The 22,273-nt window shown below is 39.5% G+C and overlaps 2 protein-coding genes and 2 long non-coding RNA genes across 4 annotated transcripts; 3 read left to right on the top strand and 1 right to left on the bottom strand.

Moving 5' to 3' along the window:
• Nucleotides 1-305: 305 nt before the first annotated feature.
• LOC143885804 (uncharacterized) lies at nucleotides 306-1,105 on the top strand. Its single transcript, XR_013253639.1, has 3 exons — nucleotides 306-665; nucleotides 753-812; nucleotides 983-1,105. It is a non-coding gene; the product is annotated as an uncharacterized LOC143885804 (long non-coding RNA).
• On the bottom strand, nucleotides 370-10,777 carry LOC143885796 (uncharacterized). The gene is made up of 2 exons (XR_013253615.1): nucleotides 10,006-10,777; nucleotides 370-559 (listed from the first exon to the last, which is right to left on the bottom strand). It is a non-coding gene; the product is annotated as an uncharacterized LOC143885796 (long non-coding RNA).
• A 1,390-nt stretch (nucleotides 10,778-12,167) lies between these two features.
• On the top strand, nucleotides 12,168-12,950 carry LOC143892416 (F-box protein At3g07870-like). The gene has a single exon (XM_077397023.1). The coding sequence runs from the start codon at nucleotides 12,168-12,170 to the stop codon at nucleotides 12,948-12,950; it is 783 nt and encodes a 260-aa protein (XP_077253138.1).
• A 4,112-nt stretch (nucleotides 12,951-17,062) lies between these two features.
• On the top strand, nucleotides 17,063-17,368 carry LOC143892421 (uncharacterized). The gene has a single exon (XM_077397037.1). The coding sequence runs from the start codon at nucleotides 17,063-17,065 to the stop codon at nucleotides 17,366-17,368; it is 306 nt and encodes a 101-aa protein (XP_077253152.1).
• Nucleotides 17,369-22,273: the final 4,905 nt, after the last annotated feature.

A 22,273-nucleotide genomic window follows, 5' to 3' on the forward strand; every position in this document is an offset into this window, starting at 1 on the left:
TCAATTTTAGCGAAGTCCTGATTACTAGGGTACTTGTGTCTGATTTCAGAACATTTATGCTGCTTTCTTGGGATCTTTTCATTGATTTTAGATCAAAGGGATCTTCAGATCCCAATATCTCAGCTGAGATTGAGGTCGGGATTTTGTGTTCTCTCTATTTCATAATTAGTTTTACACTTTTTCTTCACATTTTATATTTATTCCTCTAATTTTCAATGTTTAATATGGCTTTGTGGATTTTTTGAAATTTATGGTTTTGGTTACTTATATATGCTATAGGAGACAAAATTCTCACCACCTATGGAGCCTAACCAGCATCAAGAATGCCAAAAATATCCACAAATGTCCACTTGGATGAAACTGTGGAAGATTGTTTAAAGCATAGATTGTTTTCTTCTTTGTCTCCAAATTGGTTTTATTGGTTTCTCTTCAATTGGATGCAATTGTTTCAACTTGGGATGGTACTGGTTTGTAGTTGGAGCACATCGAAGTATCTCGAGGAAGGGGTTTGAAGCTAGAGCCCACCAGGCGTTCATTTAGTATAACGTATCCATTGCACCTGCAAATGAGAGATTGAAAGAAAGTGATCTTAATAAACAATTTAAGGGCAATGATGTTTGATCTATATATGAAACATCATTAGTTGAACTCATATGATGCCTACGGTATGTTTTGTTCATTTCTTTTAGGTGGACTTAATGAAAAGATATCTATTCTGGATATATGATGCTTTATGTCTTTTTTATTTTCAGGTTGATAGTAGTTTAGGAAGCTTTCCTATCCGAATTCCCTTTTTCAACGGTTCACTGAAGGTATGTCTTTTAAAAGTTTATACATTCTTATTTATTGCTTCATCTTCTTGATACATTATGAAAGACTTCAAGTTGTCACCTCAACATGCAATGACCTTTAACTGTTTCCCATGGATATTACTTATTTGACTTATTAGAACAAGCTAATACGTCCTTATTTATTCTTTCAGGTTCTTCACATAATTACAACAACCCGTAAATTCTTTAAAACATCTTCAAATTCATGTTTAAATAGATGTGTGTCTAAATCAAGTATTGTTCGATCCTTTAAGAACCAATCAATGTCAAAAATTACAACCAATCAATGTCAAGGATTACAACCAACCAATGTCAACTATTGCTTCATTTTTTCTATTTTACAATGTTTAAATAAATATGCATATGATCATTTATTTAATTTCTCTAATGCATATAGTTTTAATGCTGCTTCTAATTAGTCACTATCTTTTCTTCGATGCCCCGTGCATCGCACGGCGGGTCTTTACTAGTATATATATATAGTAGAAGAGAAAATAAGAGAATTTTTTGTGGAATTACACATCACTTTTTTGACTTTTTTAAACAAAGGCACCCATTCAACACACATATTTTCAATCCTACCCCCTCCTTTATGTTTTTTAACAAAGGCACCCATTAAAGCCACAGAATTGCAATCCTACCCCCGTCTTTTATGCTTTTTTAATAAAAAAATCTATGGGGTCATCTTAACCATCCGATTTAAGAGGAACAACACATTATGGAAACCTCTAAAAGATTGGAAGGCTAGGATCAGCCTATGGAAATGATTTTTGGGGCACAACCTATTTATGTTGTGTTCCATCACATGGACGGTTTGGATCAACTTGTGATGGTCCATACAGTTCTTTGTCGGCTCGTGCATCGCACGGGGTTTTTTACTAGTGTATATATATATATATATCCAAAATGATAACACCACCAAATTATTGAAAGAAATTTAATTTGTTGCAATAAATATTTATAATTTTTTACTGATGATATTTGACATCTTTTGTTGTCATCTTTAAATATTTTAGGACAACCACATTTTTCTTATTTTCTTTCATAAGATATTCTCTTTCATTTTTATTACCATGTTAAAGAGGGTGAGCCTTGGCGCAACAGTAAGGTTGCTCCATTGTGACCTGGTGGTCATGGGTACGAGTCATGAAAGCCTCTTTGCAAAACAGGGTAAGGCTGCGTACTTCTAGCCCTCCCCAGACCCCGCAATGGCTGGAGCCTCATGCACGGGGCACCCCTTTTTTTATTACTATATTAAATTTTACTAAATAGATACTTTATGAATGGACTTTAATAATTGTTTTTTCAATTAATCTATAAATTGGGTTACATACCACACTGCTTAACCTAAATGTTAAATTCTATGTATTATTAAAACATTTTTTATTTTTTATTTTCTATGAGAGTTTCGTAACAATATCTATTTTTAAAGTATCCCAATAGTTATTGGAGCTGAAGAATTTTCGACAATAATATTCCTCGCATAAGTTTAGATTGGGCGTAAGTTTATGGGGAATAAAGTCGTCTTTCGTGGAAATGTAACCTTCTAGGCTTTTTCTCATATAGTTCTTTTTATAGAACACTAGAGGTGGATCATCTGGTTGTGGCTTCTACTAGCAGGTTGTACTCTTTCCTAGCTCCTCCGTAGGTACCAGCATTTTGTTGGTGTGCAGATGTGAAAAAGATTTTGACTATTGAGAGGTTGGTTTGCAACAGACCCACAATTCTTCCATCATGTGTATTCCTTCAAAGGATCAACATTCCACTTCTTCATTCATTTTCCTTTCACATAGAAATTCCTGTCACCCCATACTGCTTAGTTGGAGGTGGCATGGGCTACTGGCTTCTAATGAGTCTTTGCTAGAAGCTGATTAAATGGAACATTGAAATAGAAATAGCATCTTAGGGAGACCACTGGGCATGCTTGGTTACAATTCTGAGAAAAAAAAAATGACTATTTGAAAATCATACCCGCCTTAATCATAGCCCATAAATTTTGACGTGCCCATTTTATGTAAGAGGAACTACAATAGAAGTTTACGGCCATCATTGCTTTAAGCAAATTATTAGGTTTAATTAATTAGGTGTCCATTCTACATAATAGGAATTGCAATAGTAGTTTATTTGGCTGACTTGATCAGTTTTTGGGTTGAATCTGGTGTTAACGTACCTTGGGACTTTGACACAAGTGTTTTTCATGTTTTCCAAAGACATGCTTGTGTTAGCGTTTTTTATCTCTATTGAAATCGAATATGATGCCTTTCAATCGATAGATAAGAGAGATGTTTTCTCATATATTTTCTCATATAAGAGGAAAGGAAACGGGAAATAGAAGGGGTGCCACATGGTGCATCCACGTCGTCCAGGAGAAATGGAAAATAGAAGGGGTGGCACGTGGCACGTGGCGCTCACGTCGTCCATGATTATGTTTTACATATATATATAATATAATGACATGATGTATTGCTTTGTTAAGCGTTATATTAGAGAGGAATGTTAAGAAGCTGACCCAACGGGGGCGTCTTCCTACCACTTCTCTCACAATTATTTGCATACAAATAAGTAATCTTGGGAGGAATAAGATTGTTTTTGTCCTCAATTGTCTAATGCACACGTGAAACATGTGTGGTGATCGAGGTTGTTGATAAGGTGTGAGACATCTCTTAATTTGTTCATCGCTAATTAGGACACATTTCTCATGTGCCCACAAAGCCCTTGCAATCTCAATCATGCATAATTAGAAAATGGTGGGTACACCCACTGTAGATGGTTGGAAGATTAATCTTGACGGCCCCCCCCGGCCACTGATCGTGCAACGATTGAACGGAAAGTTTTTACCAGACATGTTTGTTGGAAGATCAATTTCCACCATTTGATCAGTGCACGAACCTCAACAATCAAATGATCCTAACCATTAATGGTCTTCTCTACAAAGAAATTTTTCTAGTTTTACATTCGGACAGTTAGGAGAGTCCACTCGTAAGTGTTTGGCGATCACATGTTGGGCCCACATTCTGAACAATCTAGATCAATCGTCATCAAATGAATAGATGATCATCCTCCATCCTGCACGGACGGGACCCACACAAACCTAAAGTACGGCCCAAATAGCATCATGTCGGGTGGGTCCCTTTGTGTGCCCAATGGCATGGATTTTTTTCTTTGTATTTCTAGCCGTGGGTTTGTTGGTCCGTGACTAATCAGCGGTCCGGATTATCTAATTCTCTCGACCCCCACTCATCCTCAATAACGACTAGAGCTAGTTCTTAACTCCTAGTGAAACGCTAGATTTTAGCCTTTTTTCAAGCTGTCCTCATTTTTCCGTTACCTGTAAATAGAGATGGTTATGTAGTTCTATGCGAATACAATTCCCGGGCCCTCAAGCTATATAGGAATAGGACCCATCTCTCTCAACACAATTTCACAAGAATCTCAGAAAAACCCACAACTCTTCTTCTCCTTCTCCGGGTCAATTTCATCGATTTGTCTGCATATATGTCTTAAACCCCACTTTAGTAGTTCTTTTTTACTATTGTATTCTCTACTCTCTCTCATGTTCTGTTTTTTTCTTTTGAAATCGAAGTTGATGATTTTGTGATCCAATTCTACATATGTTTGCATTTATTTCTTTTGATTTACATGTTATCTTGTTGGTTTTTCTATCATCTTTATTTTTTTTTTAAATTGTTTTTTTTTTATTGTTTTCGGGATGAATAGAATAGATTTTGAAATATTAAGTGGTTGGTGTAATACACCTGAAATTATTATTGTTGTTTATTTTGTATAAAACAGGGAAGCATGATTCTTCCCTGGGAGTAGGGAACCCCGATTCCCCGGTTCTCGAATATGAAACGGGATTCTTCTCGAATCTCCAAAAACTTGGAATCCCGGTTCGGATTCCTCGGAAACGGGATTCCCACTTTTGAAAATCGCGGTTTATGATTCCCCAGAAATGTGATTCCCACTTTTGGGAACCGCGGTTTAATGTTATGTGAAACATGATTCCCCGTCAATTCTCCGGAGATTCCTTGGCGATTTCCAACTCCCAACGATTCCCGACGAATCTCCGACGACTCTCCGGTAACTTTCCGGTGACTTCACTATTTCCGCTTCCGACCATTCCAGGAACCTTTGATTCCCGCTTTCGATTCCTGCTCTGGCAACCTTGGTATAAAAGCATATATTTCATTAAAAAAGTAAACCCTCCTAATACTGTTAGATTTTTTATATAGAAGAATATATTGAGAGTCATTGCCGACTATCCATGGAGCTGTAGGCGTCGGGCTGTGTGCGGGCCCACACATGGATGATTCCTAGTTAAACTAGGACTTGCTATTTTAGTAGTTAGAAAAGTTTATAATTTTTGTGGTGAATTTAGAGTAAGATAATACTTTAGAGTTGTAGTTAAGAAAAAGGGAATTTTTGGGTTTTAGAAAGTGAAGGAACGGTTTTGGTATTGGGTTTCTTGAAATTGTTTTGAAAAAGACTCTTGGCGTTTGTCTCCTTGTGTTACATATAAAAGGAGGAGAGGAGAACATGAATACTGGGTGAAACGAAAAACGTCAAAACGTAATTGTGATAGTGGTGTACTGTGTATTATTCAAAGAAGAAAGGTCTCTCTCTTCATTTTGTGAGTTGTGTTTTTGTGTGGCTTTCCTTCTTGGCTTTTGGCTTCTTGGTTTGATTTTTCTTTGAATAAGTGGTATCAAAGCTTTGTGATCATGGTTTTCAGGTTTCAACAGAACATGATTAAGAATAATCTTATATTGTATACAGGGTCTGTTTACATATTTACAAACAGATTTTGACCGGTATTAGGTCTGTTCACATTCTAATAAACTGGTAGGGGTCCCCGTTGAACCCCAGCTTACCGATTAAAAAAAATGATACTAACCCCCTTGATCTAAAAGAGGATTATCTAGGCTTTCTTTCAAAAAATTTTGATCGTTGATATTTGTGAGGTCTTGATCGAGCAAAGGGCCCACAATATGGTCAGTGGTGTTCGACCAGATCAAGGGCTCCGATCGATTTCAATAAGTGGCCAAATTATCCTTCCAAAAGTTTGGATAAAATTTGGAGATTTTTTAGGCGCTTAGTTTGACTTTTGAGAGAAATTTTAAGGAGAAAAGTTAGATAGAATTTTGGAAAAAGTTTGGGTTATTCTAGGAGACTTTGTGCATGGATGACTTTAGTCCTTTTCTTTTCTTTGTTTTAGTTGGATTAGGAAAGCCAAGTTGAGTTGAAGTTGGCCATGTAAAAGCCTACAAATTCATGCATTCTAAACCAAATCAGCCTACGTATCTTCCCCATCTTTATAATTAAAGATTGCATAACCAGTCAAATATCCCTTCCTAAAACCAGTCCCCAACGAATTTAGGAAAAAGTTTGAGTTATTTAAGGAGACTGTGTTGGACGAGTTTTGTCTTGTAGTTGAAATAGGAAAGCCAAGTTGAGTTGAAATAGGAAGGAATTCCATTAATTTCAGATCCTGTTAGTTTCTTTTAGTGCCCTTTTCAACAATTTCAACTAACCTTTTCAACTTTTTACACATCCCTTTTCCCTATCTTTTCCTCCCTCAACTGATCACATTGCTTTAAACCTTACCCTTAAGCCTCACCGTACCCTCGCATTTGATATCAGAGCTTCAGTTACATCACACTCTCATCATCTACTCCCTCTTATGTTCTGATTTTCTGATAATTGGTGTTGAAGACTTTGTGATCTATTTCTAATAGAATTTTGATAAGATTATGTATAATATAAGAGACTTTATCAGAATTCTAATAGTATTAGCACTCTTTTTTTAAATGGCAACAGTATTAGGACTCCTTACATGTTTAAAAATACACATGATGTTATATTGAGTGATAGCAACCTCCTTGGAAAGATTTTGATTGTTGATATTGGTGGGTCGTGATTTCGTCCCACATTATGGTCATGTGGTGGTCCACTACATCACTGGCTCTGATCTATGCGCATTGATGTTGTTAGGGTTTGGCCCTCTTTCTTTGGCAGGATCATGGTTTGGTCGATCTGTGATCCTTGGGTATTCATGAAATCCTATGTGCTATGGCTCATGAAGTTACCGATGCATTTATTATTGTGTTGAATAGGGAGAACTCTTTACTTTAGATAATGCATGAGAAGCTATTGTCTTCCTCAGAACCACTACTGTTATAGCTGATTGATGCATTTCTTGTAAAGTTGAATTGTCACAATTATGTTTCCATTTACTATTAGGATAGTGTGGACCCGATCCCGAGGACGGTGAGCAAGGGACGCGAGATCCCCCGTCAATCCTCTAAGATCTCCACGATGTGAAGGAGAGCTCTACCAAGGAACTCTCGAAACAGATGCCACTCACAGCATGGGTGGCGATGTATATGTATGAGATACATCTTGATCCGGAGACAAGAGCCTCGAAACCAAGACATACCTAAAATAACTTAGAGTCGCCATCCAGGGAGTCGGCCCTGGAACCCCATAAAATGCTCTGTCGCAACGGATAACCAGAGATGCAAAGGTTCGTGCCGAAGAGCACCCCCAATTCTCCCAAGTACAAGCACTTGGTCTCTTGTGCCATTTTTAATTAACGTTGAAGAGTTTTGGGCGAAAATCATGTGAAATGGGAACGAGCGTCCCTGAGAAAACGTCTATCTAAGCATGCATGACCCGGTTAGGGCAAAAGAAAATAAACATCCAAATCCTAACTCATCGCATCTAATCCTAACTCATCACATTCTAGGAAAGCAGTAACATCCGCATGCAGAACTATAACTAAACAGACAATGATAGATATAATGAGATAATGAAAGCAGTAAAGAGCTATAGCTAGACAGTTAATCAGGATAAGACGAACGAGTAAATGCTATAGCTAAGCAACAAAAGCAGTAAAGTAAACACACTAGCATGCGAACCTATGCGAGAGACAAGTTTGAGAAATATCAATCAATCACACGGTAGAGAAATAAGCAAACTAAAGAAAGGCAATTCATGATAAACCAAAGACAAACTCACAATGAGCTGAAAAGATGTAAGAAAATAAAAGGATTGGAAAATCAAAGGTATGCGATGACCAAAAATGCCAGGGAAAATAAAATGGAACACATGATAGGCTCAGAGGGCGATTCAAATGGAATCAAGCCCAGCGATCCTAATCTGCTGAAGATCGGACAAGTCTCACGATTGTCATGACCCATCGTTGGGCTCAACGAGGACGATCATTGTGAAGGGGCCACGCTACGTCATCGCCCGTCCCAAAACTCAATAAAACGTCGGAAAACCGATGAAAACCGGAAAACCATGATCAAAATCGAAAAAGGAATGAAAAGGGGACTCCGAGTGACCTGGCAATCACCATCCTTGCCCATTTTTATTTTTGTTTTGAAAGGTTTGAAAATGTTTGAAAATATTTAATAAAAAGGTTTGACTGAACTTGGGTGGACCCAAGTTATCTACGTACCCTGTGGAAAGGGATCAAGCCAACTTAGTTCGAAACAGCTTTTTCGAAAAATATTTTTGATGTTTTTGACGATTTTTTGATTTTTACTATTTGATTTTTATGTGTTTTTTTATCCCTTTTGATTGAAAGGGGGGTTTTGGCTCAGGAGGTTTCCGTTCGTCGCCTTGACCCGAGAGAAGTGACGAAGTGTTCCCAAAATCGATGGGATCCCGAAATGCAAAGAGTATCCCAAGGAACGTGAAGAGAGTAGTCCCAAAAAGAAGACAAGGTGGAACCCCTGAATCCCATAAGAAATGACGACCTCAGAAAGAAGAGAAACCCCTACACCCTGTAAGAATCTCAAGAAGGGAAAGACGATGTAAAGGGCAAAGGGTTGGCTCAAGAATCATTTCGTCATCGCCTTAACCCGATGGAATGCTCCCAAAATTGACGGAATCCCGAGATGCAAAGAGAGTCCCGAGGAACGTGTGAAGAGTAATCCCGAAAGGAGGAAGAAAGATAACTCCGAACCCTATGAAAGTGATGATGTCAGAGAAGGGAGAACCCCTAAGCCCTATAAGAGTCCTATGGAAGGAAAGAGACCAAGAAGGGTAAGAGGTTTGCTGTTGACTGGCTCCATATGAATCGAAGCCAATCCGACAAAGTCATTGATCAAACAATCATCTTTTCGATTGGATCAATCGAGAACTAAATATGAGCAGATAGCTGAATAGAAGAATGAAAGTGAAAGCTGTAGCCATGCATGTTTAATCACTAATGGGCATGCCATTTTGGTTGATCTAATGGTAAGTCCTTTACAAACCCGAAATCTAGCATGAATTCATATAGAACTTAGATTCTTAGAATCATGAAACTAATTAAGCAAAATACGAATCAAGAGATGAACCTTCAAATCATGTGCCAGAATGACATTAAAAAAAATATCGTGGAGGATATCTTCAGAAACAAATGTGCCTTTAATTTGGCTTTAACAAACATGCCAACTATACTGTCAGCTACTCACTATCATACTGATCAAATTGGCTTTAATTTTTCAATTGCCTAGCAATGGAAGGTATCATCTGAGACGATGAGACTAATTTCACGGGATCTATGGCGCAAGGAAATGGCAATGATGCTCGTGAAATCACAAACAATTCTCCATTAATCAAGATAAAGAAGATGGAGGATACAAATTTTGAGACCCAAAGCAAAAATCAGTAAGGATATATAAATGGGCAGACACAGGTTGCAAAGATGATTTTGACAGGGAATAGGAGGTAATGAAATATAACCATCCGAACAGGTTAACAATAATGCTGGGTCATGGTTCTTGGAGCTCGTTCGGGACTGTAATGGACTTTGAAAGATATCTAAATAATGAAGGACAATTTACATTTATCATTATTAAGCATGCCAGTGAAGATATCCGTAGACCCATGAGCAGACCTACAAGCACAACCTTGTTTTTTTTTCAACAAAAGGAAGAGGGTAGGTCGAGTCTGTGCACTTAACAAGTCATGATGATGCCAAGATAAATCATTGAAGGCTTCAATATAGGCATAATTTTGTCTCTTATGATGTGATTCACAAGAACAACACAAATGGCAGACCATGTCTGTACCAATACTACTTCCCTTAGAGCATGTTTAGATGAGGGGACTTCCTTTAATTGCTTTCAAATGATGGGCTTTATGTACTAATCATCGAATGGAAGGAAAAAATGAAAGTTACCTGAAACATTAATGCCGGCAAGCGAAGATCCAACTCAACTGAAAAAGCGGTGATCGGAAAAGTGACATTGAATGGCCGGATTTGAAGCGTGGTGATGGGGTAATTGGCCAGCTGCTCCCTCTTCCCTTCTACCTTTCTCTGCAATTTCTTTCTCCCTCTGCAAATCCCCCTTCTCCCCCTGTATTTTCAGCAAAATGAAAATACCCCCCCATGAAAACCTTAATCCCATTTGTAGCTCTTTCTCTGATTTTTTCTTTGAAAATCCTTCTGTCTAAGCATTGGGTGAAGTGATGGTGGGGGTTCTACAGATCTTTGAATGAGGGTTTAGAAGATGAGGATGGATGTGGTTGTGATGGAATGAGGTGGTGGTGCAGATGATGAAGGGGCCGTTGGAAATAATGGTGATAAGAGGCTACAGCGGATACTAAGGAAGATGACCGGAGTTCCGGCAAGATTGCCGGAACTAATGGGTTCGTTGGTGGAACAGTGGATGGGGATAGGGTTTTGGGGATACGGGAGTAAGCAAGGAAAATGATAACATCTGTTGGGATGAAAGTGAAGGGAAACGATGTTAGGCTAATGGAGGTGGAGGTGAGATGGCAGTGGGGGGTCGGATTCTTGCCGGATTCCGGTGGTATTCGTCGGAGAAGATGGTGGCTCCGGTGGGATGGTGGTGTCGAGGTGTAGATGGAGGGCCAAGATGGTGGAGATGGCGATGATGGGGCACAAACCCACTTATCTTCTCCTCCCTCTCTCTATATTTTTCTCTCGGTGGCTGCGCCCCCCCCCCCCCCCCCCCCCCCCCCCACTCCCCAAATGAGGTTCCCCTGTTGGGAGAAGCACCAAAAGAAGAACCCCTTCACAAACCCTATTCGATGGGCTCTAAAAGGAAATGATATATTCGAATCTTTTCTCCTCCTTTGGACAGTCCCCATCTAGTACATTTATGACAACTCTTTTTAACATTATAAGGGGTGTCTCTAGGCAAGGAGAGATCCAACACAAAAGGGCAATGATATATCTCACCCCTTTCTCTTACTTGGACAGCCCCTCTACTAGTGTATTTTGACTACTCCTTTATACTACTAAGGGGTGGGTTGGCAATGAGAGGGGCGAATATATCACTTCTTTTTTTAGCACAAGGGAATTGGTAATGACACACCCATTTAGATACTTCACCCGTTTTTTGCCCTGTTTTGCAATTTGCATAGGAATTGATTTCTTTTAGGACTCGGGTTTTCGGGAATTCAGGATTTATTCAATTTTTGGGGAATTGGCGTTAGGTCAAAATGGGGTGTCTACAGATAGCTATATTGATTTCTAAGAATTACTACTATTTGCTTTCTTCGATTAAACCTTTCTCGTTGAAGCAATTCATTTGAGGGATTTGTGAAAACAACCAATTACACCAAAAGCTTAAGCTGTTGGAGAAGGCATTATTTAATCTTTTCATACTTTAACAATCTCCCTCATGTGTGGCCCCTCTTTTTAGGACTGGGCTACGTTTGGCACATGTGGCTCATCTTTTTGGCTTAGCCATTACATGTGGATTTTTAATATCAAGATGAACCCATGCCAATAACCAATTGCTCTGATTCCATGTGAAACTACCAATTACTTCAAAAGCTCAAGCCCTTGTTAAAGTATAAAACGAATAAATGACGGGCAGTGATATCTCCCCCCCCCCCCCCCCCCCAACGGTTTTCGTTAACTTTTATGAAGGGGTGGAGAAGCAACCATTAACTCCAAAAGCATAAAAGTTAACGATTTCTGTTCGGGGGGGGGGGGCGATGTCACTGCCCTAAATAACGCCATCTCCAATGGCTTAAGCTTTTGATTGTCTGACATGGTATCAGAGCAAAGATCCTTGGTTCAAAACTCCTAAAATTCGACATGTAATGGCCAACCCAAAAGAGAGGCCACATGTAGGCCAACACTAGAAAGAGGGGCCACACGTGAGAGGAGTGTTAGAGTATAAAAGATTAAATAGCACCATCTCCAACTGCTTAAGCTTTTGGAGTAATTGGTTGTTTCACAGGATTAAAGTATTAATGGTTAATGTTTAATTCCGGCTTGTGGGTTAATCATTCTTATATTGAACTCTGCTTTTGTTGGTAATGTAACTAACTTAATGTTGCTACTACTTGTTTAACATAGCTCAAATGGATGATATCAGTCACAAAACGAATGGAGATACAAGTATATGGGATCTCCCTCACGATATATTGGTTGACATCCTTTTGAGGCTTCCTATCAAGTCTCTTTTGAGATTAAGATGCGCATCAAAATTTTGGCACTCTTTAATCACTTCTCCAATGTTCATCGACAGACAAATAAAACAATCGAAAAGTAACCCTACTTTTGTCATCCAACCAGTTTTACAAAAATGCTCTGAGCTTTTTTTCATGGAGCAGAAAGGGCTACTTAAGGACATTGAAAAAAGGAAGTCCCCAACACTTATTCCATGTGCTAGAGATCTTGATATGGTGGGTTCCTGTAATGGTTTGGACTGCATTGAGAGTATAGAAAGCCGCCAGATTTGCATTTATAATCCGGCGACCAGAGAATCCGCAATCCTTCCTGATTCTATTTCATCTTGCATGAATATGATACCTGAATATGGATTTGGTTTTGATGTGTCGAGTAAAGAATATAAAGTGGTTAGAGTAAAGGTGAAATTTCACATTGAGTGTGATATATTTGCAGACAAAGCATTTCACTGGATATTAGATTCCAATGGTCCTCAAGTTATACCCTCAATGGATATAAGTGATGAGAAATTGAAAGAGATCAAGCTTCCCGAACCACACTTTAAAAGTTCATTTGATGATTATATATTGGTAGAGTTTAAGGAGTCTCTCTCTCTTTTCCGTTTCTTCCTAGATGGGAGGACAGAAATATGGATTTTGAAGGATCATAAAAATTGTGAATTCTATAGCAGTTAGAAACGATGAGCTAATGTTGATTGTGGCCACTAAGCTGTTTTCTTATAACATAAAGCTCCAACGTTTGAAGGAGGTTGACACTACTGAAATTGGAGATCTAGATTACCCGTGCGTGCATCATGATGTAGATGCCATCGTCTCGTGCAAGAGTGGTTACAACTTAAAGAATACTTATACTTGAATGTATTGCAATTCATCAAGAAATTATAAAATTATATTCCATTGAAGGGATTCTATTCAAAAGCAATGTGTAACTTTCTTTTTGATTTAGGAGTGAGTTCAAATTTTCAATCGAAACTATTTCAAAAGCAATATAATTTATTTTATTTTACTTTTTAGTTTAGGAGTGAGTTAAAACTTTGAATTGATAAAGAAAATGGCTTGTGTCTTAAAAGACACATCATCCCAATGTTCCTCAAGCTCTATGAATGGAAGATTTAAGCTATATTATGTTTTTAAAATTTATTATTGGAATGATACAATGATATGTCCTATAGAGGTGGTGCAAGAATAAACAACAACTCCATATGGTGTGTAAGACCAAAGAAATTATATGGTGCCCGAGTGTGAAGTCTCGTGCAGGCGGTAAGTTAGAAGTACCGCCCTTGATATTTGATCCTCTAACAACCTCTTAAAAAGTGGGCCGCTGTTGGATCAAGTATCAAGGGCGGTACCACCTTCCTTAGCACTGTATAAAATCTTATGAAGACCAATCAATAGTATTCTTGTTTTAGCCTCGTTTGAATATTTTTCTTCACTAGGCCGGGAATAACACTTTATAATTCTACCTTCCGTGGTACCTAAAGATACCCGGCCCCAATACCGGCAGGCCTGTGTTTTCTTTGTAACAATCATCAAAGTTCAGCTGAATTGTATTGCTTGGGGATAGGCACTTTTTAGGGAGGGGACATTTTGCTTTCTTTTCCCAAATGATCTATGGTGAAAAACCCCTGTTACGCAATCTGCAAAATTTCAATGGCAAAGCAAAACGAAACAACAAACACAAGCAAACATACAAAAAACACAAAGATTTATGTGGTTTGGCAAAGCCTAGTCCACAGCAGAGGCGTCGAGAAAAATCCATTAGAACATCAAGAGATTACAAGAGAATATCAGTCTCTCTCACCAAATCCACTAGAAACCCTAGCACACCCTTTTCCCCTTCTTTCGAGCTCTCAACCCTCTTTTCAAGAATTTCCATGAAATAAACCCTAAAAGCCCCTTTATATAAAGCGGGCCATAAATTAGTCTTATTGGGCTGAAAGAACAGGCCGGGCCAAGCGGCCTGGGGCTATGCCGCAAAGCCCACACATTGCCGAATAAACAGATCTTTTCCGGGTCACACACAATATTTCGGATTCCAATTGGGTTTGAATTCAAGACATCTAACTCAACATGATGGACTTCCAATTGTTGAGGGATACACTTTCGTGGTGATGAGGACCAATGGATGATCAGGACGGATCTTCCAGTGGTATTTGTGGGCCAACTAACAAGGTCTCATGGGTGTGGGCGCGAAACACTAGTGTAAAAGTACATCCCCAACTGAAACTGGTGGGAGAACCAACATTTGTGGCAATCAAGCAGACTGTGAAACTGAGCCATCAAACATTCCCTTCGTTTAGCTTAGAACGGCTAATTTGAATCCATTCTACTGGGCCCGAACGTTCAATATCCTAGAAATGGATGGATAAATAGGGAAGAAAATAGTTCACAATCAACATGTAAGATCGGATTGAACGGCTAGCATCATCATTTTTATTACGGTTTGCATCATCATTCTTATATAGAAAACATCAGTTCAGACTTCAGACACCTTTTTAATAAAAGGCTACAGAGTATTTGCTTTGAAATCTCCGAGGAAACACCGAATTTTAGCTTCTCCTTTATTGTATTGTTGTGGCGCAGAACTTTACGCCCACATATTTAGGAGACTAAACTTCACTAGCCATTGTGCAAGCTAAGGCCATGGGTGTCAACTAATTCACTTCCGATGGGATCCACCTATTTCCTGGCTGTTAGAATATGTGTGTGAGATCCAACGGTTGGATTGGGTTAAGATCTCACCGTTGGATCATCTTAGAGGTAGATTGGGTAAGTTGGCTAAATGAAGCAACTAGATAAATTAGCCAAGTGGATTAGAAGAGGCAAGCAAGAGAGATTAGGAAAGTAGATTTAATTAGGATTATTTCCTTCTATAATTATCTTAATTCCATTCTATGTTTATCATGTAAGTGCTCTATATAAGCACACCTTGAGATTATTGTAAAGCATCCAAGAAATTCAAGAATAATAGAAATTCTCTAAAACTCTTCACTGGCCATATCACTCGGATCCTTTTCAGGGTGCATTTCATATACTACTTAATTTCTAAGTCTCGGTCACAATTTATTTCGAATCGGACCATCCATCGAAGTTCACTGGGTCCTACTTATGTTGTACAAAGTTATGACTTACCCTTAGAAAGAGGCAAGGGAAGAAACCTAGAGAGAGGAGAATCGTGAAAAGGGCATGATGCAAAAGCCCAATAATACCCACCACCTCATGTCTTTATTTTGGGTGGATCAACTTTGGCCTTTGCTAAAGATTTGTAGGCCATAATTACATATTTACATCCATTAGTGGGAGCTAGGAGAGCATGTTGTATTAGGCGGGAGGGGTTACCACTTTTATAGTGTACATGTTATTATTTAAATATTTGTTTGACTATTGTGGGAATAGGATCTTGAAAGGGTTGGGCACTTGGGAGGATAAGTAGACCATGCTTGTGATGAGGGACGGAGCCAGGAATTTGCAAAAGAGGGGGCGAACAAATATTGTCATATAATAATTAAGATGAAAGTGTTTCTTCGCACGTGTGACTTGAAAAGCCACCGATTGGTTCGTATGGCGGGTCCACCTCTGTGGGGTCCCCAAAAAGCGACCAATTGGTGGCTTTTTAAGCCACTTGTGAGCAGGGAGCTCCCTGCGCAGGAACACTTTTCTCAATAATTAATAAATCTTCATAAAAGCCTCAAAGGCACTATGATATTGGGAAAAAAACCAAGAAAAATGAGTTAACCAAATACTTGAAAATAAATTTTCCATGGCAAAAAATTTCTCTTCTTCCAAACAACCCCTAAGAGACAACCATTATTTCAAAGAAAAAAATGCTTACAAGAAAGTCAATTCTACAATAAAGTAGGATACGATTTAACTTTTGTAGAGTAATAGTTTTGCGCAAAAAGGGATTGCCCACATTTTTCACTTAGGACAGCCCCTCAAGTGAATTTTTGGCTACTCTTACACACTATAGTGGGTTGTCCTGTGTAAAAAGTGGGCTAGTATATCATGGCAAAAAAAAAGGGTGCTATTTTAGTAAACAGAAAGATACGCTATGCAAAAGTTAGAAAGGGCAATTGCACCATTCATAAAAACCAAGAAATAAAAGGGGGTAAGAGGCTATTTTTGGACTTTAAATGTATATGAAATTTTTTAGGGGGGCAACTTGCCCCCCCTGAATCCGTCCATGCTTGTGATATTATATGAAGATTTTGAATTAGCTTTTGATGGGAAATGATATATTCTTGGTAAGCAACTTGAGGCGAATATGTCACGTTTTTTTGTTTGTTTTGGGTGTGGTTGTTGGCTGCATGGCGGGTGGAGGGTGTGGTGGGGTGTGGGAATGATATATTCACCCCTTTTACTTCCTTGGGGTGTGGGAAAAACTCAAGCACCCTATCTATTCAGCATCACAGCGCCCATCATAGCTTGGGAAATTTGGAAAGAGCGGTGTAGCAGATGAATGGAACGAAAATCTAATCCCACCAATAGAATCATCAGCACCATTTCAGAGGGTATCATAAACCTGGATTGTAGCCATTCTCCTCTCAAGGAACCAGACTTGTTAGAGGTTCTTTCTCTGTCCCAGCTTGGCATTTCTCCTTGCCGTCCAATGATTCAAAAGGATTGCTCGATTCTATGGAAGAGACCCCCTTAAAGGAACTCTTAAGCTCAACATAGATGGAGCTTCGAAGGGGAACCCTGGAGAAGCATGTGGAGGAGGAGTTATTCGAAATGAAAAATCAACGGTTATCTTAGCTTTCTCTCTTTACTACGAGAAAGGCACTAACATGGTTGAGGAAACTCGTGCGCTCTTGGACGGGCTCCGCTGTTGCAAGGCCTATAATATGAGCAAGATGATCGTGGAATCAGATAGCAAAGTTCTAATCGATCTCATTGACGGGAAAGGGCAAATCCCTTGGGCAATCCAATATCTCTGGAAAGAGATTCAACCACTCCTTTGCATTTTGTCTCCCACTTGCAATCACCAATTCAGAGAGGGAAACTCAGTTGCAGATGCCCTTGCAAACTTTGCAATTCAGAGAGGGAAACTCATTTATCCTCAAGCAGTGAACCATTCTCACATAAACCGTTAAAAGCGAGGGGATATTACCCGTTTCGGGGGGGGGGGGGGGTCATTTCCCTACAAAAAACATTTTTCTTTTTTGATTGATGTTGGTGATCTACACTTAGCTAGCTGGATGCTGATTGGCAATTGAGAGCAAGAATTCTAAGTGTTGCTAGGGACCATCACAGAAGGCATTCCATAGGCAAGCTGTTGCATGAGAGAGCAGCCACATCGCGGCCCGTAAAATGCCCCCTGTGATGGTCCGTAGCACATCCATAAAAACAAATTAGAAAAATGTCAAAGAAAGATTGAAGTGGCTGGGAACCAAGTCTTATGTAAAAGCATGGTAAGATCGAACGGTCACCATGGTTTCTTTGTATTATAAAGACAACTGATATTTTGGAAACTGAGCAAAACCACGTTAGAAGATTAACAATTAGATAACTTGTTTGCATGCTTAGCTTTATTTTGACAGAATATAGTAGTTTTAGTTCACGTGAATCCCCTTATGTGAAGTAGATATGATGTTGTCCTTATGTTGCCTTTTGTGACTTGAACACGTGACATGTTGGCTGCTTTGATACCAAATGTTACCTATTAACCAATATGCTAAAATCTTCTTGTGCTTCTGTCACCTAAGAGGACAATGTCCTTTTTTGTCTTCAAACGAAATCCCGTTTTGCTAGGAGCCCTCAAAATAGACAACACTCACAAAAAGGGGAATGATATTTCCCCCCCTCTGACGGATAAAATCCCCCCCTCGACGTTTTTCGTTAAGTTTTAAAGGCAAAGAAAAACGTTAAAGGAGAGGTGAATTTATCCTCAAGCAGTGAACCATTCTCACAGAAACCGTTAAAAGCGAGGGGATATTACCCGTTTCGGGGGGGTTCATTTCCCTACAAAAAACATTTTTCTTTTTTGATTGATGTTGGTGATCTACACTTAGCTAGCTGGATGCTGATTGGCAATTGAGAGCATCTGGAGAATTCTAAGTGTTGCTAGGGACCATCGTAGAAGGCATTCCATAGGCAAGCTGTTGCATGAGAGAGCAGCCACATCGCGGCCCGTAAAATGCCCCCTGTGATGGTCCGTAGCAGATCCATAAAAACAAATTAGAAAAATGTCAAAGAAAGATTGAAGTGGCCGGGAACCAAGTCTTACCGGATGGGTGCACATACTTTATTTTTAAAGTACAATTCAAACCATCCATTTATTAGATCTTGCAATGGATGCCCTGCACATCAAAATTCACTCCCATTGATTAATCCAACTTGTAATCTTTAATACACAGTTACATCTTTGACCAATACCACCTTTGATTAATTTGATCCGTTCCTTTTATATATGCCTTCATATTTCCTAGAAATCATGCAAATCCTCCAATAACACACATAATTTTTTGACTATAAGAGATCTAAAGAAAAGCCTATCAAATGGACGCTTCAGATTAACAAAAGTCAAACGTGCTGACATTGAGGTCTTGCCATAGTGAAGCATTGGGATCCACATGTAAGATCGAACGGTCACAAGGCAAGCAAGGTCAGAAGACCAGACCGGGTTTTACTCCGGATAGGCCCTTCGACACTCAAGTCAGTATGAGCAGGAGTGAAGGGGAGATGTCTAAGAGTTTTTAGGGAGAGAAGGGATTTTTCGCATTACCCATTGGTCTGAGCTTTGATCCTCTATTTATAGGGAAAATCTGGTGAGGTGTCCTGGACAGGTGTCCAGGACAGGTGGCGGCCTGTGAGAGGCTGCAGCTCACCTACTCTGAGACAGGTGGCGGCCTGTGAGAGGCTGCAGCTCACCTACTCTGGGACAGGTGGCGGCCTGTGAGAGGCTGCAGCTCACCTACTCTGGGACAGGTGGCGGCCTGTGAGAGGCTGCAGCTCACCTACTCTGGGATAGGTGGCGGCCTGTGAGAGGCTGGTGTTTTCACACCCCATCAAGGCACAAACCCACTTATCTTCTCCTCCCTCTCTCTACATTTTTCTCTCGGTGGCTGCCCCCCACCCCCACAAATGAGGTTCGCCTGTTGGGAGAAGCACCAAAAGAAGAACCCCTTCACAAACCCTATTCGATGGGCTCTAAAAGGAAATGATATATTCGAATCTTTTCTCCTCCTTTGGACAGTCCCCATCTAGTACATTTATGACAACTCTTTTTAACACTATAGGGGGTGTCTCTAGGCAAGGAGAGATCCAACACAAAAGGGCAATGATATATCTCACCCCTTTCTCTTACTTGGACAGCCCCTCTACTAGTGTATTTTGACTACTCCTTTATCCTACTAAGGGGTGGGTTGGCAATGAGAGGGGCGAATATATCACTTCTTTTTTTAGCACAAGGGAATTGGTAATGACACACCCATTCAGATACTTCACCCCCTTTTTGCCCTGTTTTGCAATTTGCATAGGAATTGATTTCTTTTAGGACTCGGGTTTTTCGGGAATTCAGGATTTATTCAATTTTTGGGGAATTGGCGTCAGGTCAAAATGGGGTGTCTACAGATAGCTATATTGATTTCTAAGAATTACTACTATTTGCTTTCTTCGATTAAACCTTTCTCGTTGAAGCAATTCATTTGAGGGATTTGTGAAAACAACCAATTACACCAAAAGCTTAAGCTGCTGGAGAAGGCATTATTTAATCTTTTCATACTTTAACAATCTCCCTCACGTGTGGCCCCTCTTTTTAGGACTGGGCTACGCTTGGCACATGTGGCTCCTCTTTTTGGCTTAGCCATTACATATGGATTTTTAATATCAAGATGAACCCATGCCAATAACCAATTGCTCTGATTCCATGTGAAACTACCAATTACTTCAAAAGCTCAAGCCCTTGTTAAAGTATAAAACGAATAAATGACGGTCAGTGATATCTCCCCCCACCCCCCCCCCCCCCCTCAACGATTTCGTTAACTTATACTTGAATGTATTGCAATTCATCAAGAAATTATAAAATTATATTCCATTGAAGGGATTCTATTCAAAAGCAATGTGTAACTTTCTTTTTGATTTAGGAGTGAGTTCAAACTTTCTTTTTGATTTAGGAGTGAGTTCAAATTTTCAATCGAAACTATTTCAAAAGCAATATAATTTATTTTATTTTACTTTTTAGTTTAGGAGTGAGTTAAAACTTTGAATTGATAAAGAAAATGGCTTGTGTCTTAAAAGACACATCATCCCAATGTTCCTCAAGCTCTATGAATGGAAGATTTAAGCTATATTATGTTTTTAAAATTTATTATTGGAATGATACAATGATATGTCCTATAGAGGTGGTGCAAGAATAAACAACAACTCCATATGGTGTGTAAGACCAAAGAAATTATATGGTGCCCGAGTGTGAAGTCTCGTGCAGGCGGTAAGTTAGAAGTACCGCCCTTGATATTTGATCCTCTAACAACCTCTTAAAAAGTGGGCCGCTGTTGGATCAAGTATCAAGGGCGGTACCACCTTCCTTAGCACTGTATAAAATCTTATGAAGACCAATCAATAGTATTCTTGTTTTAGCCTCGTTTGAATATTTTTCTTCACTAGGCCGGGAATAACACTTTATAATTCTACCTTCCGTGGTACCTAAAGATACCCGGCCCCAATACCGGCAGGCCTGTGTTTTCTTTGTAACAATCATCAAAGTTCAGCTGAATTGTATTGCTTGGGGATAGGCACTTTTTAGGGAGGGGACATTTTGCTTTCTTTTCCCAAATGATCTATGGTGAAAAACCCCTGTTACGCAATCTGCAATTTCAATGGCAAAGCAAAACGAAACAACAAACACAAGCAAACATACAAAAAACACAAAGATTTATGTGGTTTGGCAAAGCCTAGTCCACAGCAGAGGCGTCGAGAAAAATCCATTAGAACATCAAGAGATTACAAGAGAATATCAGTCTCTCTCACCAAATCCACTAGAAACCCTAGCACACCCTTTTCCCCTTCTTTCGAGCTCTCAACCCTCTTTTCAAGAATTTCCATGAAATAAACCCTAAAAGCCCCTTTATATAAAGCGGGCCATAAATTAGTCTTATTGGGCTGAAAGAACAGGCCGGGCCAAGCGGCCTGGGGCTATGCCGCAAAGCCCACACATTGCCGAATAAACAGATCTTTTCCGGGTCACACACAATATTTCGGATTCCAATTGGGTTTGAATTCAAGACATCTAACTCAACATGATGGACTTCCAATTGTTGAGGGATACACTTTCGTGGTGATGAGGACCAATGGATGATCAGGACGGATCTTCCAGTGGTATTTGTGGGCCAACTAACAAGGTCTCATGGGTGTGGGCGCGAAACACTAGTGTAAAAGTACATCCCCAACTGAAACTGGTGGGAGAACCAACATTTGTGGCAATCAAGCAGACTGTGAAACTGAGCCATCAAACATTCCCTTCGTTTAGCTTAGAACGGCTAATTTGAATCCATTCTACTGGGCCCGAACGTTCAATATCCTAGAAATGGATGGATAAATAGGGAAGAAAATAGTTCACAATCAACATGTAAGATCGGATTGAACGGCTAGCATCATCATTTTTATTACGGTTTGCATCATCATTCTTATATAGAAAACATCAGTTCAGACTTCAGACACCTTTTTAATAAAAGGCTACAGAGTATTTGCTTTGAAATCTCCGAGGAAACACCGAATTTTAGCTTCTCCTTTATTGTATTGTTGTGGCGCAGAACTTTACGCCCACATATTTAGGAGACTAAACTTCACTAGCCATTGTGCAAGCTAAGGCCATGGGTGTCAACTAATTCACTTCCGATGGGATCCACCTATGTCCTGGCCATATCACTCGGATCCTTTTCAGGGTGCATTTCATATACTACTTAATTTCTAAGTCTCGGTCACAATTTATTTCGAATCGGACCATCCATAGAAGTTCACTGGGTCCTACTTATGTTGTACAAAGTTATGACTTACCCTTA

This window comes from Tasmannia lanceolata, unplaced genomic scaffold (genome assembly GCF_043159265.1).
Source record: "Tasmannia lanceolata isolate RefF3 unplaced genomic scaffold, GAP_Taslan_0.1 ptg000002l, whole genome shotgun sequence".
NCBI lineage: Eukaryota > Viridiplantae > Streptophyta > Magnoliopsida > Canellales > Winteraceae > Tasmannia > Tasmannia lanceolata.

Bases quoted from the DNA above. Each gene is read 5' to 3' on its own strand.
- LOC143892416 (XM_077397023.1), top strand. From the start codon at position 12,168: ATGGATGATATCAGTCACAAAACGAATGGAGATACAAGTATATGGGAT.
- LOC143892421 (XM_077397037.1), top strand. From the start codon at position 17,063: ATGGTTGAGGAAACTCGTGCGCTCTTGGACGGGCTCCGCTGTTGCAAG.